Source organism: Miniopterus schreibersii (assembly GCF_964146895.1).
Source record: "Miniopterus schreibersii genome assembly, chromosome: 2".
NCBI classification, from domain to species: Eukaryota; Metazoa; Chordata; class Mammalia; order Chiroptera; family Miniopteridae; genus Miniopterus; species Miniopterus schreibersii.
Genome location: NC_138102.1, coordinates 104825327 through 104839834, shown reverse-complemented (window position 1 = coordinate 104839834; position 14508 = coordinate 104825327). Strand labels below are relative to the sequence as shown.

The 14508-nt window shown below is 47.8% G+C and overlaps 1 protein-coding gene across 1 annotated transcript in view; it reads right to left on the bottom strand.

Annotated features, from left to right (window-relative positions):
* Positions 1–14508, bottom strand: part of CACNA2D4 (calcium voltage-gated channel auxiliary subunit alpha2delta 4) — a gene marked incomplete at both ends in the record, with an annotated part of 112643 nt that overhangs the window by 40650 nt on the left and 57485 nt on the right. Inside the window, 3 exons of the mRNA XM_081127755.1 lie at positions 2993–3073; positions 6756–6883; positions 8985–9080. Of these exons, the coding sequence (XP_080983881.1) occupies positions 2993–3073; positions 6756–6883; positions 8985–9080 (305 nt within the window). The remainder of the gene's footprint in view (positions 1–2992; positions 3074–6755; positions 6884–8984; positions 9081–14508) is intronic.

Genomic DNA, 14508 nt, shown 5'->3' with positions numbered 1-14508 from the left:
CTTCAGTGAATCCACCCTGACAGTCACTGGCACATGGGCCCATGTGGCAGGAAGGCATACGTCTGCCCAGAGGACCCTCGTGTAATGGGAGTGGGGGAGTGTTCCCTAAGAGCAGTTAGGGGACTTCTCTGCTGCCTGGGTTTTATCAGCTGTAGTGAGGATAGTGAGGTTTGCTGACATGAAGGAGGAGCCCTGCTTCACCTATTACCACCTTGCACTTTGAAGACTGACTTCAGGGGCAGGCAGATGACACTCTGGGCTTACAAATATGATCTTTCCATAGGGCTGAGCAGGCAGGGAACCAGAATTATGGACTGGGGGCCTGGGGGGTGGGGGGACCAGGAGAGGAGATGAGGGAGAGAATGAGGTCTCTGGGGTTGATCATCCGTGCAAAGCCCGAGTGACCCTCCTCTAGGCCTCAGCTGGCCTCTGGCTGACTGGGCCTGGGCGATACGGTTAGCTAGTCTTCAGAGACCAGGATGGAATTTTCACCTTCCCAGTCTTCCTTTGGATGATACTCCAGTGAGCCAGGAGCAAATCCCATGGAGAAATGAACCATCAGATTCCCATTTTTGGAGCTCAGCTGGACTCCTGGCAGAATTGGGCTGTTCCCCTTTCTCAGTGGTGATAACTGTGGGATGTTGCCCCCCTGTACCCCTAATAGTTATAGCAGGCCTGAGCGCCAAGTTTTCCCCAAGCCCCACTGCAGAAGTGGAGATAGGGCCCCTCACAAGTGTGGGGCAAGTCTGGGCAATGCATAGATGTGTTATTCAATCGCCGTCCTGAGTGTGCAAACAGGTATTCGGTTGGCCCTTCACATGTGGGCAGAATCCTATGGAGAGGAGCCTCATGCAGCTCCAGGCAGCAGGCCCAGCACACAGAGGCCTCTGCCAGGGCCACGTGTGTATTGCAGAACATGTACTAGAGAAACACATTTGCACATTATGGTGCCACCGCCGTCGACATTATGTTGGTCAACATTCCCTAACTAGGGCCTGGAGGGCATGGAGAATTGAAAATAGATCCTGACTAAAAAGTTAGATTTAAAGAAATTTTGCAAACACTGTTGATAAATCACCAGCTTAGAGATGAAAATAATCCCTCTGCAATTTGTCTCCCCTCCTGTACCAGCTCATGGCATTATACACACATCTGCCTGCATGCAGCCGGCCTCTGTAGCCAGTCCGAGTGGCCTTATCTCCTTCCTCAGTGCACAGAATCACACACGCTCACCCAGTCCTGGAGCTCACATGCACACAATGCTGCCAGTTTCCAAGGGATGAAACTGCCAGGACAGCAAACAAGCTGCCTTGAGCAATAGGCCCCCCTGGCCCCAGGATCAGGGAGGGTGAGCCATAGGCCAGGGAGAGGAAATTAAAAGAGGAGACACTCCTCCCCCCAGTAATTGAAGTATAAGGTCTCCAGTGCCTCATCCTCTTCCTGTCACATCTATGCACCCCAGATCGTCAGAGGGATTGTCTGTAGTGCATTAAACCAGAGGCGCCAGGACACAGTTTCTATGGCAACACCTCACAGCTCCAAATCAGCTCTGAGTTAAAAATGAGAGCATAGCCAGCAGCCTGACCCTGTGTCCTTCTCTTTCCTGGACTTCCAGGTGTGCAGGAGCTGAGAAGGCCTATGATATGGAGGGAGCAGGAAAGGCACAGACTCATCTGGAACCAATAATAGTCTTCAAGGGATAAAAATTTGGCCTAGAAATGGGTTTGGAATTAGTCTTGGACTTAGAAAGACAAGGTGGCCAAGTCGGCCTGGGTGCCTTCCAAATGCTGTGCTGGTGCATCCTGAAGACGGTCTATATGCAAGTGTTTCCTAACATGGGTGCTGAGCAACATCAGGCCAAGTCACTCCCCTCCCCCTCTTATCCCTGTCTAAGGAGGGCACAGGGCCATCCTGAGTCAAGCTCCTGGGCTGCTTTCCAGGATCCTGACTCAGGATGGCCCTGTGCCCTCCTTAGACAGGGAGTCAGAGCTGGACCGTCTCTGCCTGACGCCAGACTGCTCCTCAGTCCCCTTTGCCCTGAACTCAGCCTGAGGGGAGAAGGTGCACTGATCCTGCCTGCCCACCCCACTTCCACTCCCACTGCTGAGTACTTCCACGTGGCTAGGGGCTCCAAGGAGGCATGATGGCTGATGCTTGAGTGCCCATTGGATCGCACTTTTCAGGACACAGCTGAATCTGAGACATGGAAACTAAACCCAGGGTAAAGAGGCTTCGGTGCACAGGCCTGGTAGTGCTCAGATAACGAGGCCGCGATGCCTGGGGCTTTTTTAGGCACTAAGAAACTATGAAGTCAAGGGAGCTATGGGGGTCATTGGGTGCTCTCATCACATTTGAGGCAAATTGCAACACAGGATAGTGAACCTGGGCCTTAAAGAGAGGTGATCTGAGTTCAAATTTTAGCTTCATTAATTATTAGCTGTGAGACTTTGGGTAAGTAACTTTTCTGTGTCTGTTTCCTTATCTGTAAAATGAAGCCAAAAGTCTTGGATTCACTGGTTCACCTTAAGGGCTGAATGAGAACGTGAATGAGAAGCCGATTCCCAGGTGCCTGGCACATGCCGACACACATACTGAGCTCTTACTTTAGGATGCGAGTCGCAGCTCCGTTCTCTCTTCAATGGGACACTAGACCCAAGGTGGTGAAGAGGGAAACAGCATGCCAAGGGGTGGAAAGGGGGTCTGGGTTGCAGTCTCTGTCCTGTGTGAACTTCAGCAGATCTCTTAACCTCTCAGGGCTTCATTTTACTCCCTTTGTAAATTCTTTTAGATCTCAGGTTTTATTGTTTTATAAACAAAATGGCTTGGGAAGACTCCACTACCCTCAGTCCTACATTTCCCCAGGAAAACTTATAGCCGAGGACTGCGATACCTGCAGACCACAGGCAGGAGTCCTTCTGCCATTACTGTGTGCTTTATTCTCAACATTGACTCATAACCCCCCAGCCTCAGGATCACAAAGGGCAGCTCCTACCTGCAGCAATGGCTGTCTTCTTGTCCACTGTCACGGCTACAGCTGTGCTTGCTGTTACTACCACCGGCTCATCTGGACCTTCTCAGGAAACAAAAATTACAAGTCACTTTCTCAGTGGCTGGTTGGGGGAGCCAAGAAGACAAGTGTAACCAGGCAAGGACATGACTTGAATAACAGAGGTATTTGAGGAGGCTGTTGCTGGGCAGCTCTGTTACCAAAAAGCACTGGTCTCTGCAGAGTACCTCCTAAGGCCCCTTTCTGTGCAGATCTGAACCTGCCAGATAAATACGGTGTAGCCACTGGCTGCTTGGACAATGCAGTGCTGTCAGTGTCACTAAGACACCGGGAGTTTGCTCCGTCTCAGAGCAGCAAACCTGTCTACTTGCTGCAGTCTCATTTGAACTCCGGGACTCTGTTGTGACTGTCCTCTTGACATGTGTTCCACCTAGAAGAGTTGGGTTGCATCAGATGACTTTTTCTAGCAGAAGGACAGGCTGTGTTCCAGGACTCCATGGTTGTAGATCCTGGATTGCCCTTCATCAGTCACATGAGTCAGGGTGACCTTGAGAGCCTCTTCAGGAAGCCAGACACCAGAGCTGCTTTGGCACAGGAGGCTGGCTGGGGCTGACACGTCAGAGGCACTCCATGAGTGCTGGTTGTTGGTGGCCCGCCCACCACCATACATCATCCAGCCATCACTGGCTTTGCAGTTGGTCACTGCACTTCCAGGGCATGCTGCCAGGCTTCTCAAGGGCAAGGGGCTCTCCCACCTTGTTTAGGAATTAGGCCACAGTAGGTGCAGAATGTAGGTGGCACCTTCAGCTCTATAGAAAGGCAGCTTTCTGGCTGAGCTGGTGCAGGCTACTACATGACCTTAGGCTTCTCGATTTTCCTGGATTAGCTTTTGAAAGCACTCTTATCTAAGGGTCAAGTTCCGTTACTAAACATTCCAAGAAAGGGGCAAAATTTTATCATGTGCTCTCTTGTTAGAACATCATTGTATGAAATGCTGAAACAAACGGGTCATAAGAATCTTGTGTGGTGATTGTAATCACAGTGTCAGTTGAAATGGAACTTAAATTTATCACTGGTTTCTCTTACCTGCTATTTTGCTAAGATCACCCATCTCACCTGGCTGTAATGAAATAACCCACAGAAATGTAAAGTTACTCAGATTCTAGGAACTTAAAATATGTGAAGTTGTCTTTGATTGTAGGATTTGCCATGATGAAGCCATAAGGGACCACAACGGCCAGAGAAGTTGGCTTCCTCGCCTTGCTTCTAGAAATGTCTGGAAGATACTGGTGTGGCTGACCCGCTGAGGTCTCTCCAGGCCCACAGGCTGCTTTCCTGGACAGGTCTTCCATAGTATGTGTGCTCCATACGCTTGTGGGAAACACCCAAGAGCAGGTGTGGGGGCCCTAATGACATATCTGGGGACATCAGGAATTTTAGCACCTGGGTCACCTAGCAGCTACTTAGTCCAGCACCTGTGGTGAATGAGCAGGCCACCACTTGCTGGGGTGGTGGTGGTGGGGGGGCGCAGCCCAGGGAGATGTGGGCTATAGAAGGGTCAGTAGCAGGCCTGAGCTGCCTGGCCACTGGTGAGACTCTGCTCCCTGCGGGTGGGTTTCTCAGGTGCTGACAAAAGACAGAGCTGTGGGCAGAGCTCAGCCCACCAGGACCAGGGGAATGGAGTCAACCTGGAGAGGCAGGGGGAAGCTTCCACTCACCCGAGCTGACTCCTCTGCCTCCTTGGGGCTCCCTCTCCTCTTAAAATAAAATTGTTGTTTTCTCTCTCGGGTGGAGAATGGGAGTGTGCAGAGGTGTCTATGTGTCTCTAAGCATATGTATGAGTGAGGGTGTGAAAAGGGAGTGAGCTCCTGCCTCCCGACTCAACTGTCCCTCTTTCTGTGTTGCCAGCTTCCCTCTCTTCTTGCGGCTCAGTTACCACCCACCCACCCTCCTACCTCACTGCCACAAAAAGCTACCCCAGCAACCAGCAGGCCTGTCCTGGTGACAATTCTGGCAGGATGAAGCATCATCCTGGGCTGGGGGCTAGGGCCAGGTAAGCTCCCCAGGATCTTTGGGAACCCCTCTTGGGGAGCCCCTCCTTGGGGAGCCCTCAGTGCTGCTGGAGATGGTGCCAGGAAGGAAGAGCTGCCTCGCTCTGGCTCTGCCTCAGAGTGGGCAGTGTGGGAAGGGGACCTTCACCTTGGCCTTGAGAACCTCCCTCTGAGCTTTCCCTAGGAGTGACGACACCCCCTGGTGCCCTCCCCTTTCTGCCTTCCACTCAGTGCAAGAGCTAGCACTTTGGTGGGCAGACCTTGGTTTTAGGCTGGCTCTGTGGCTCCCTGGCTGTGTGATCCTGAGGAAGACACAGAACCTCTCTGAGCCTCAGCTTCTCCCTGTGTAAGTGGGGGAGGAATAACAGCACTCACTTTATATGGCTGTGCAGGTAAGTGTGTTACACGGGAAAGCGGTTTGCAGAGCACGGTAGTGATGCATCAGGTGGGAGGAAGAGGCCTGGGGTGGAGGGCTGCTCTTAAGCACAAGGTGAAGGGGCCATCCAGAGGGCACAGAGGGGATGGCCTTCTTGCTGCAGCAGCCCCAGAGGAGCCCATCTGTCAGCTCGGGGCATTTCTCCACCAGAAAGCTGGAGGAAGGTTTTGGTAGAAGTGGTGGCCCGGAGGGTTTTGGGGGGGACATCTAGAAAGGGAGGTGCAACTCTTCATTCCAGTCGACTCCCAGCCCTCCCCTCTCCTTTCTGAGGTCTCCAGTCCTCCCCCCGCTCCTCCTCCTCCTTGGCTCACTGACCTGGATGTGGATCTTTCTAGGCCCTCTCACTCCACCCGCTGGGCTCAGACTCCCCTAGAGGTGACTGGTGGAGAGCTTGCTCTGCCCACACTCTCGGGGCCCTGGGTGAGTCCTACCTCTTTAGGCCAGTCTCTTCATAGGTAAGCCAAGAGTGTGAGGCTGTGTGCCCTCTGAGGTCCTTTCTGTTCTAACTGTTCTACTATTTTCTTGGTGTTCTGTTAAAGTCACTTACTTTTACATTTTGGGACCATTTTTTCAGAGTAGGGGCTGGAGGAGTTGGGTGCCTGCAGCTCTGAAACCTGGTCTTGGACTAGCTGGCTTGGTCCGTGGGGCTCAACCTTGGCTGCCCTTCCTCCAACCCTCAAGCCCCCAGTGGCCATCCAGTGGGAGCGCCCCATTATCACAGGGAGTTTCTGAGGAGCAGGCCAGGAGCTCAGTATTGCTGCCCCGGGAGACGCCAGGGAGTGGAGCCCAGGCCGCTTCCCTGTCTGGGAAGAGCCGAGGAGGGGCAGTGCCATCAGCAGTACAGGCGTCCCAGATGGAATAAAGTGTCACTTTCACCTGGGTGGTTTAAGGAACTTTCAAAGATACTCAGATGTTTAGAAATAGAAGAATCTTAGAGAGTAACTCTTCCAATATCCGTCTATTTGAAATTTGGGTAGAATCAAATTCTTCTTGATTTTTGGTCAAATCTCTGTCCTCTGTCCCATGCTGGTTTTTCACTGCCAACTTCGACGGCTGGCAGGGAATGCAATGACCCGTCCTAATCACAGGGCAGAGGCCGGCAGTGTGGTGAGGCCCCAGCAAGCTTCCTCAAGTCGCTACTGGGCGTCAGGAGGGAGGCAGGAAGGGGACCCGGCAGCCGGGACGTTCTGCTTTACACACTAAGAGCCCTGGAGGAGGGTGGCGGCCCTGGCCCCCCGGCGCGAGAGGGGGTGTGGATTACCTGGCCCCTCTGCTGAGCCGAGGTTGAAGACAAAGCTGCCAGCAGGCTGCTCGGCGGCCTGGCGGTACCACAGAGGGAAGTGGTCCATGGTAAACACGCTGGCCTTGTCCTCAGCGGTCAGGAACTTCCTGCAAGGAGAAAGATTTGGTGCCTCCCTTCAGACCTGGGAACACGTTCATCCCCTTTCCTTTCTCACACACGGTCATCTTGGCTGGGCCAAGAGAGCGACTCCCCTCTGCTTTAGTGGACTTGCAGGTAGAAAATGTGGGCTCCTAATCAGTGGCACCCCAGGCAATGTTCCCAGCAACTCCTGCCCCTCCCAGATGCTGTTGCACCTGATGGCACATCAGTAGCTAGAAGAGGTATGAAGCCTGTATTTTGAAAGATTATTTTCCATTTTTATGTAAACGGCTTTGCCTGCAGGGTTTATTTCTTTTGGATATAGCCTAATTTCTTTTTGTCTGGCTAATTAGAGTGTATGAGTGCGGAAACTGTATAGTCACCTCCATCCCTGAGCTAACACAGGAGCATAAATTCCGCCAAAATGGTTACTTCAAAAGCTGTTGCTTGTAGGTTTTAGAATGCATTATGAGGTTTCTCTTTCTGAGCAGCTTTATCTTGCTAATTACGGTTTAGCATTCCCTGAACGCACACCAGCAGGCAGAAGGGAATGCTGGTCCAGAAGCAGAGTGGGAGGCAGGGAGAAGCTGGTGGGAATAAAAACGTCACTGTGGATAACCCACGAGGTGGATGGCTGAGGTGGGACTTCAAGACTGGCCTGGCTCACGTGTTCCCGAAGCAACCTGCCTTGTTCCCCAACTCCTGGGCTGCCAGTCACATCACCGTGGAAGTGCAGGGAGCCCTTGGAGGTGTGCAGTGCGTGTGAGGCCATCAGGGTGGCTGGGTTCCTAACTCAGGAAGGCCTGTTTGGGAGATTTCCCTCTTCCATTCTGAAAGACTTTTAGAGAGAGGGTGCAGGGGGCCGCCAAGATGCTTTCTCCCTTCACGCTCTTGGACAGGGTTGACCTGTCCAAAGTTGGCCAGACAGACACATGTGATTTTCTATCTGGGGTGAAGTTTGAGGGGGTGAGGAACTACCAGAGGGTAGTGAGCTTGGGGAGGAAAGGTTCCCACACTTTTTGAGGCCTCAGGGTGAACCCACAGTTTGCCTACCAGCGCAGTCCCTCTGAGCTATTTGCTGTATCTCTGACAGGGCCATGGGAACGGGTAGAAGGCAGCATGTGTCCCCCGTTTCCATTTCCGAGGGAGTGAGGGGAGGTGGGGAGAGGGAAGAGCAACTTCATTAGTTTTCCTAGAAACCCTCAGCTCTCTAGCAAGCGTGGATCTGACAGAGTCCTGGAAGAAACTCAGAGATGGCACTACGTAGCAAGATGGTAGCTGAGCGCTTGGATTTAGTGAGAGGAAGAGTCAGTGGGTGGGAGGTGAGGATGTGGGTCAGGTTTGCTCAGGAGCCCCCTCAGTTCTTCCCCTCTAGATGCCTGGTGGCCCTGCCCGGCCTGTTTGAGTCTCATGATTTGCAGAGCACCGGTGGCTCTGCTCAGCTCCCTCCCTTCCAAACCCTTCCCTGGGCTCCCACTGTCCCTTTGCTGACACTCAGTGGGGAGGACACCGGGCAGGCTGGTCCCTGGGCCCAGAAAGACTCTCTCCGAGCTGGGCTTTGCTTGGAGCAGGGTTTCTCAGCCTCGGCACGAGGGACGCTTTGTCAGGAGCTGTCCTGCACGCTGTAGGATGGGTTGCAGCATCCCTGGCCTCCACCACTAGATGCCAGTAACAAGCACCCCCTCCTCCAGTTTCTACGACCCAAACTGCCCATTGTCCGTGGGTTGGAGGTGAGTGCAAGTCACCTCCAGTTGAGAATTGCTGGCTCAGGGGATGGAGAAAGTGTCAAGAAAGGAGGGAACACAGCCAGAATATTTAGCCTGTCACATGGAGGCCTTCCCCCGGGGGGAAAACAATTTCTGGGTTTCCCTCTGACTCACTCTCCTAACTTCAGTCTCAGGGGGCTCTCTTGCCTGACTGGGTTGCCCTCCCTCCTCTTCTGGGGGCTCCTCCAGGATGAGATGGGTGGAAGGGTACTTTTCTGACCCCCACCCCACTCTATAAAGCCCAGCCCTTCCAACTTCCTCGCACTCCAGGAGTCCACGTTCCTGCCTGCACCGTGCCCAGGACACCCTACAGGGACCCCGCTCCGTCACCCAGCACACTCACTTGTCGGAGATCTTCTCGGAGCCCACGAACAAGCTGCTTCGGAGGAGGCCCGCCCGGGTGCCCAGGAAGGCCATGTCCGCCACGCGCTCGGACTCCCTGTGAGGCAGACAGAGCAGGTGTCACCACCATGCAGCACAGTGGCAGGTCCAGGAGGAGGGCACAGGGAGCAAGGGAAGACCCCAGGGCCCTCTAGCCCCTTGCCCGTCTGACTCGAGGTGGGGCTCCCCTGGGCAGCACCCCTTTTAATAATGGGGTCCCCCTGTCCTCTGCTTCTTCAGATCTAGCTCCTGATTTGCCCACTCAGCTTTTGGGGGATTTGGCTCTGGAAGGCAGAAGGATCTCAGGAAGAGGGATTTTGTCCTGGGACCTAAGGAATAGTAACTTCTCAGGACCAACACATACACAGCACCTCACAGTCTCAAAGTCCTCACATATTCACCTTACATGAAATGTAAAAGGGGGAGGCGCGGACACTGTCTGCATCACCTAAGCAATCCCGCTGGACTTCATAACCTTGCCAAGAGACTTGAAAAAAATCCACTAGGCAGCTGGAGTGGAACTAATTGTTTTCATGATCTCAAAACCATATCGTTACGAAGATGCACCAGGTTGGCAGTAATCACCTTTTTTTAAAAAAAATTTCAGCTTTATTGAGGTATAATTGACATACAATTGTAAGCTATTTAAATGTACATTGTCCTGGTTTGCTATACGTCTGTGCTGTGAAAGGATTCCTCCCACCCAGTTAATTAACACCTCCATCGCCTCACATATTTATCTATTTTTTGTGTGTGAACATTTAAGATCTACTCTCTCAGCAAATTTCAATTACACACTACAGTGTTATCACTACAGTCACCACGGTTCACATCAGATCCTCAGACCTTGCTCACCTTATAGCTGAAAGTCTGCACCCTTTCGCCAGCCTCTCCCTATTTCCCCACTGCTCAGCAACTGCTTTTCTACCTTGTTTTTGTTTCACTTTTTAAAATTTTATTTTAAGATTGCACATATCCGGCCTATTTCTGCTAGGCTGGTGGTTTGTGTTTTTTTTGTTTTTTTGTTTTAAATTTGAGCCCAGTTAGCCACCAGGAGCCCTTCCTAGCAGATATCTTTACTCAGGGTCCACACCATCAATAATGCCAATACTTGTCTTTTTGATGACATTCTAACAGGTGTGAGGTGGTATATCATGTGGTTTCGGTTTGCTTCTCCTGATGACTGGTGATGCTGAGCATCTTTTCATGTACCTGCTGGCCATTCATATGTCTTTTTTAGAAAGATGTCTATTCAGGTCTTCTGCCCATTTAAAAAAATCAAATTGTTGTTTGTTTTTTTGCTGTTGGGTTATGTGAGTTCTTTATTTTGCATATTTTCAGATATACAATTTGCAAATATTTTCTGCCATTCAGTAGGCTGCCTTTTCATTTTGTGATTGTTTCCTTTGCTGTGCAGAAGCTTTTTAGTTGCATGTTGTTTCAGTTGTTTATTTTTGCTTTATCTTCCTTTGCTGTTGGTGTCAAATCCAAAAAAATCATCGCCAAGATTGATGTCAAGGAACTTACCCCCTGTGTTTTCTTCTAGGTGTTTTTTTCGGTTTCAGGTCTTATGTTCAAAATGTTTAATTCATTTTGAATTGATTTTTGTGATTGATGTAAAATAGTGATCGAGTTTCATTTTGCTTGTGGCTGTCTAGTTTTCCCAGCACCATCTGTTGAAGAGACCACCTTTTTCCTACTGTATAGTCTTGGCTCGTTTGTCATAAATAATTGACCACAATGTGTGGGTTTATTTCTGGGCTCTCTATTCTGTTCCATTGATTTGTGTGTCTGTTTTTATGCCAACATCATACTGTTTTTATTACTTTAGCCTTGTAATATAGTTTGAAGTCAGGAAGTGCAATGTCTCTGCCTTTGTTCTTCTTTCTTAAGATTGCTTTAGCTATTTGGGGTCTTTTGTGGTTTCATACAAATTTTAGGATTGTTTGCTCTAGGTATTTCTGTGAAAAATGTCCTTGGAATTTTGATAGATATTGCATTGAATCTGTAGATTGTTCTGGCTAGTGTGGACATTTTAACAATATAAGTTCTGCTTCATGGGCATGGAATATCTTTCCATTTATTTGTGTCTTCAATTTCTTTCTTCAATGTTTTATAGTTTTCAGTGTATAGGTCTTTCACTTCCTTGGTTAAATTTGTTCCTAAGCATTTTATTTTTTGATGCAATTGTAAATGGGATTGTTTTCTTAACTTCTCTTTCTGATAGTTTGTTACTAGTGTACAAGAAAACCTGATTTTTGTATATTGATATTGTATCCTGCAACTTTACTGAATTTGTTTATTAGTTCTAGCAGTTTTTGTCTGTGGAGTCTTTAGGGCTTGCTAAATATAATATCATGTCACCTGTAAGGAGAGTAAGTTTTACTTTCTCCTTTCCAGTTTGGATGCCTTTTCTTTCTTTTTTTTTTTGTTTAATTGTTTGGCTAGGACTGCCACTAGTATGTTGAATAAAGTGGTGAGAGTGGGTATCCTGGTCTTGTTTCTGATCTTAGAGGAAAAGCTTTTAGCTTTTCACCAGTTACCGTTGAATATGCTATTAGCCGTGGGCTTATCATACAGGGATTTATTTAATCACTTCTAGCTTTATTAATATTCTTGCTCCTAGCCCAGTTTATTGCAGGCTATTCCCCAATTTCTCTCAGTGCCTGGATTGGTGTTTTTGTGAGTGTATCAGGTAGCCAATACCTAAAGCATCGACAAGGGGAAGCATTTTCTTTTTTTTTCCCATCAAAGCTCAGTTGTATGGCTGTGTGGGTTTCCCTAATGGAAGCCTGGTGAAGGCTGCACCATACAATGTCCACTGACAATATCTGATGCTAGATTAAAACCCTTGGTCTACAGTTTGGAAAATCATGGAGGAAAGGGCCTGTCCCCTGCAGTATTATAGAGACTAGAATCTCTGGGGAGGGAGGGGGACGAAGCACCCGTGTATCTTTAAAAAGTTTTTTGATGCAATTATTTATTCAAAAGTAGAGAGAATAGTCTAATGACACTTCTGCTCCCATAACTCAGCTTCAACAATTACCAACCCAAGCCAATCTTGTTTCTTTTACAGCCTTCCCCAGACCTCAACTAGATTATTTGGAAGCAAACACAGAAATCATTTCATTGGTAAAAACTTTAATTTGTATTATTAAAATATAAGAAATAAAAAATCCTCAATGCCATTATCACACACAATAAACCCTCACAATTCTTTAATGTCATCAAATAATTCAATAGCCTCATGAGTTTTTTAAAATTTATTTTTAAAAATTTATCTTTATTGTTGAAAGTATTACAGATATCCCCCTTTTATCCCCCCATTGATCCCCTCTCCCCCAAATCCGCCCTCCCCCCAGGCCTTCCCCACACTATTGTCTGTGTCCATTGGTTATACATATGTTCATATAAGTTCTTTGATTAATCTCTCCCCACCCACTCCCCCACCCCTGCCTTTCCACTGAGATTCATTAGTCTGTTCCATTCTTCTATGTCTCTGGACCTATTTTGTTCCTCAGTCTATTTTGTTTATTAGATTCCACATATAAGTGGGATCATGTAAAACTGAATCAGGAAGAATCAGAAAACCTGAATAGGCTAATAACAACTGATGAAATCGAAGCAGTAATAAAAAAACTCCCAGCAAACAAAAGCCCGGGTCCTGATGGCCTCACAGGGGAGCTTTCTAATTCTTTAAGTTGCAGGGTTAGATAGTTCACTAAAAATTTTTCTTGCTTTTTGAGGTAGGCCTGCAGTGCTATGAACTTCCCTCTTAGGACTGCTTTCGCTGTGCCCCATAGATTTTGGGTTGTTGTGTGTTCATTTTCACTTGTTTCTAGGAAGTTTTTGATTTCTTTCTTGATCTTACTGGTAACCCATTCACTGTTTAATAGCATGCTATTTAGCCTCCATGTGTTTGAATGTTTTTGAGTGTTTTTACTATAGTTGATTTCTAATTTCATGCCCTTGTGATCTGAGATGCTTGAACTCGTAGAGACTGGTTTTGTGCCTTAACAGGTGGTCTATCTTTGAGAATGACCCATGTGCACTTGAGAAGAATGTATATTCTGCAGCTTTGGGTGAAATGTTCTGTAAATATCAATTAAATCCATCTGATCTAGTGTGCCATTTAGTCACTGTTTCTATTTTGACTTTTGTCTGGAAAATTTATCCAGTGAAGTCAGTGGGGTGTTAAAGTCCATGACTATGATAGCATTGCTGTTGATCTCTCCCTTAAAGTCCTTAAGGTTATTATTGATAGGTCTTTATTTATTGTCATTTTAATTCTTTATGCCTATGTTTCTCTCTCTCTTATTATTACAGCAGTAACTTTAACATTTCTTGCAATGCTTCTATTTCTACTTCTAATTACAGCAGACCCTTTAATATTCCCTGCAATGCTGGTATGGTGGTGATAGACTCCAAGGTATGCTTTCCCAAGCCCTTTAGCCTTTTTTTTTTTTTTTTGTCTGGGAAGCTCTTTATTTCACCATCTACTTTGAGTGATAGCCTTGCTGGATAGAGTAGTCTTGGTTTCAGATCCTTGTTTTGCATTACCTTGAATACTTCATGCCATTCCCTTCTGGCCTGTAGAGTTTCTGAGGAGAAGTCAGCTGACAGCCTTATGGGAGCTCCTTTGTAGGTAACAGATTGCTCTTCTCTTGCCTTTAAGATGCTCTCTTTGTCTTGAATTTTTGACATTTTAATATGATGTGTCTGGGCTTGGGCTTTTTTGGATTCTTCTTGCTTGGGACTCTCTATGTGTCTCCTGAACTTGTGTGACTTTTTCCTGACCAGGTTAAGAAAATTTTATACCATTATTTCTTCAGACAGGTTTTCTAACCCTTGCTTATTTTCTACATCTTCAGGCACTCCTATGATGTGAATATTGTTTTATTTCATGGTATCCCACATCTTCCTTAAACTGTCCTGTTTTTCAGTTGATTTTTCATTTTCGTTCTTTGGTTGAGCAATTGAGTGATTTTTTTCTACCTTGTCTTCTAATTCACTGATTTGATCCTTGGCTTCCTCTAATCTGCTGTTTATTCCTTCCAATGTTTTTATTTTGTTTTATTTCTCTTATGTCATTCTTAATTTCCTTCATAGTGTCCATTTCTTTTCTCATGCTGTTGAGTATCCTTATGATCAGTATTCTGAACTCTATATCTGATAGATTGCTTATCTCCATTTCATTTAGCTCTTCTCTGGAGAATTATTTTGTTCTTTTATTTGGGGCTTGTTTCTGTCTCCCTATTACGGCTGCCTGTTGGATTTGTTTCTATGTGTTAGTTAGATCTGCTAGGACTCCCAGTCTTTTGGATGGACTCTGGTACAGGCCAGTGTCAGATGCTGTTTGTGACTAGCCTTGAGTACCTTGTTTGAATTTTCCTCACTCCACAGTTTGTGGTTTCCTCTGCTGGGGCTTGGTGTGTTTGGACAGGACCAAGATGTATACCAAGGTATGCTTTCCCAAGCCCTGGGTC